The following is a 2,882-nucleotide window of genomic DNA, read 5'->3' on the forward strand; positions in this document are numbered from 1 at the left end:
TGTTCGATTATGGGTTCTTAGGTTTTGAATTACCTTTTAACCTTAGATGATTGTTGAATCGGACCACCAAAGGAGTTGAGCCGCGAGCTGGACACGAACGGGACGCGAGATGGAATGGATCGAGTCGCTTCTATCGGGTCGTGGACGTCCTTTGTTGCTTGATCGGGAACGCCTTGATCGTTGGACGCGAGCTGTATGATGCTGTCGCGGACGAGGAAGAAGTCGCGTGCTAGAGCTGCTCTCGCTGCTCTCGGGTCGCGAACGTCTGAGCTAGGATCAGGAATGCCTTGGATTAAAGCTGATCGGGGACGCGAGTTGGAACAGATGCGGGAACAAGAGACGCGATCGGGGTTTAGGGTTCGTCGGATCGCCCGCTAGGGTTAGGGTTTTAGGGTTTTTCGATTTGGGTATTATCTTAGAGATTTAGAGTTTCGTGCTGATAACGTGTTATAAAAGTAATGGAAAAATATATCTTTATTCATAACATTGAGGGTCATTATATAGGAGATTACACCGTCATAGATAAATGAAAAGATTACAAATCATAATCTCTTGGTTATGAGTCATCCATAATCTGGTTCATAACAGTTTTCATTTTTTTTTTAAATAACGGGAGTACACAATTTCTAGTAAGAAAATATGAATTCATATGATTTTACGTCAGCTACAAACGCTATTCTAAGAGTTCCTTCCTGAAGAAAGTGAGAATCACAAGTTTAATTTCTCTCTCTTGAAATTAATACAAACAAAGAATTGTTTGCCAAAATCTGAATTATAAGTTATTTTTGAAAAAAATATTATAAGAGATTTGACTGCGTTTGTTTTAAGTTTTCACCTACTCTACTATCTTAAATTTAGGTTAGTTGTTATTTTTGACATTTTGATTTGGTTTTTGTACGTATGAAAACACAACTATTTTGCAAAAAATAAAAGTCTAATAAGTTGGCATTTTAGGTAAAGACATTATAAATGACTTTTATGAAGACGGAGCTGTTTTTTAATATAGTGGAAGTATGAGACGAAACGTTAGAGCAGGATTACTGAGATTTCTTAGGGTGGAGTTTTTAGCGAAATATAAGAACATGTCTCTTCACTTTTAACAAAAAAAGCTAAGAATCGGTCCTTAGCTTTTTTAGTTAAAAGTTAAGAGACGGACTCTTATATTCCGCTAATAACTCCACCTGAAGAACTCCCCAATAATCATGCTCTTATGGTATAACCTGTGATGTAAATGATAGTAACAAGAATGACACCAAAAGTTTATTTTTAGTATTGGTGTACATATCTTAAACAAATATTTTATACTTCTTGGACAAAAAGAAGCATCAGTTTATATGTTTAGTTGAATGAAACTTTACGTTTCGTGATCCGGAGAACAATCTCATTTACATTTACGTATGTATTATATAAAATTTTAATTTATAGACTTTTTAGTAAAATTCCCAACACGTACAACCACTTCCATCAAAAGAAGCTTATGGTTTAAAATGCTCGTTACAATCATTCAAAATATACAAGCATAACAAAAGTTTTTCCACTGTTTATTTCCATTTAACATTAGTGAAATTATTGATTTTCTTGACAGATCATTGGTGTGATCAAACATTGTTTGGTGTGTTCTCAGGCGGCGTAGCAGCAGAACGGACGCGGCGGCCACCCTCGGACTTAGCGTTCTCCGCAAACCGGAGGCTCCCTTGATGCATGTTCTTCTGCTTCTCCTGCTCGTTCCACTCAGAACCATAATAGTGCTCCTCCGTACCTTTGACTGGATCTTTAGAAGGAGGCAAGAACATGCTTCCCCATTGAGGGAAGTGGATTAAAGTCACAGGCAACGTGCAAGCAACTATCATAACCCCCATCCATGTTATCCCTTGTTCGGTTGTGAACTTTGACGTCGAGAAGAATATGAGCTGTGTGAGCCCTGACCCAAAGTTTCCTCCAGCTCCGGTTAGACCTGAGATGATTCCAAGGGCTCGCCGGGAAACAAAGGGAACGATTGCAAAGGTAGCTCCACAAGCGGCTTGTGCTCCTAAAGAGAAGAGGATCATAGCTACAACAGCAGTTACGAGGGTGTTTGCACGGCCGAGCCACACACAGAAGAGACCACCGGCTGTTTGAATGATCCACAACGCCCACAACCGCCCTCTCATACCGAAGTACCTGGCTGCAAGGTCAGACGCATAGCCTCCTGCTGGACGAGCAAAGAAATTGGCCATACCGAAACATGCTGCTATGATTCCGGCTGTGTGGAGCTTCAAGTGAAACCTGAACAAACCATCATGTACAGGTTTACTCTTAGGTCATGCAAACGTACTATACCAAACTAAAAAATAAAAAATAAAATACTACACCAAACTATATTTTATTAGGTTTTAAATCAAAACCAAACCTGTCAAAAAAGTACTCGGCGATAACATTATCAGTGCTCAACTCAACTCCCATGGAGTATCCATAGAGAAGAACGAAGATCCAGGTCCTGTAGTTTGTAACGGCGTACCACATAATCTACACCATTAAATACAAAATCAAGAGTTAAATAAAAACTTTAATCATCTAGCTCGCTACGATGACATATTCACATATGTATATAGTATACCTTTCCAAATTTGTCTTTGGCAACTTCTCCCCTTTTCTCCAAGGCACTTCGGTTGCCATCAGGAAGATCTTGACCTAGATTGAGCACCAAGACTCCCATGATGATGTGCAACCATCCAGGGACAAAGAAGGCAATCCTCCAGGCCGTGAAAGCTGTTGCACCACAACGCCTTATGATTTCATACACAATAGGCATGAGCAACTGTGTTATGCCTCCACCCATGTTACCCCATCCGGCGGCAGTCCCGTTCACAAGACCGATGATCTGACTATTGAACATAGTACTC

General features: G+C 40.1%; 1 protein-coding gene across 1 annotated transcript; it reads right to left on the reverse strand.

The window, feature by feature from the left end:
• Window positions 1-1,448: 1,448 nt before the first annotated feature.
• LOC106343181 (high-affinity nitrate transporter 2.1) lies at window positions 1,449-2,882 on the reverse strand (the record flags this gene model as incomplete). The annotated part of the gene is given in 3 exon segments (XM_013782328.1): window positions 1,449-2,265; window positions 2,390-2,505; window positions 2,597-2,882. Coding segments are annotated over 3 exon segments (1,069 nt in total), but the record flags the coding sequence as incomplete, so codon positions are not given.

The sequence above is a fragment of the Brassica oleracea genome, chromosome C5 (assembly GCF_000695525.1).
Source record: "Brassica oleracea var. oleracea cultivar TO1000 chromosome C5, BOL, whole genome shotgun sequence".
Lineage (NCBI taxonomy): Eukaryota > Viridiplantae > Streptophyta > Magnoliopsida > Brassicales > Brassicaceae > Brassica > Brassica oleracea.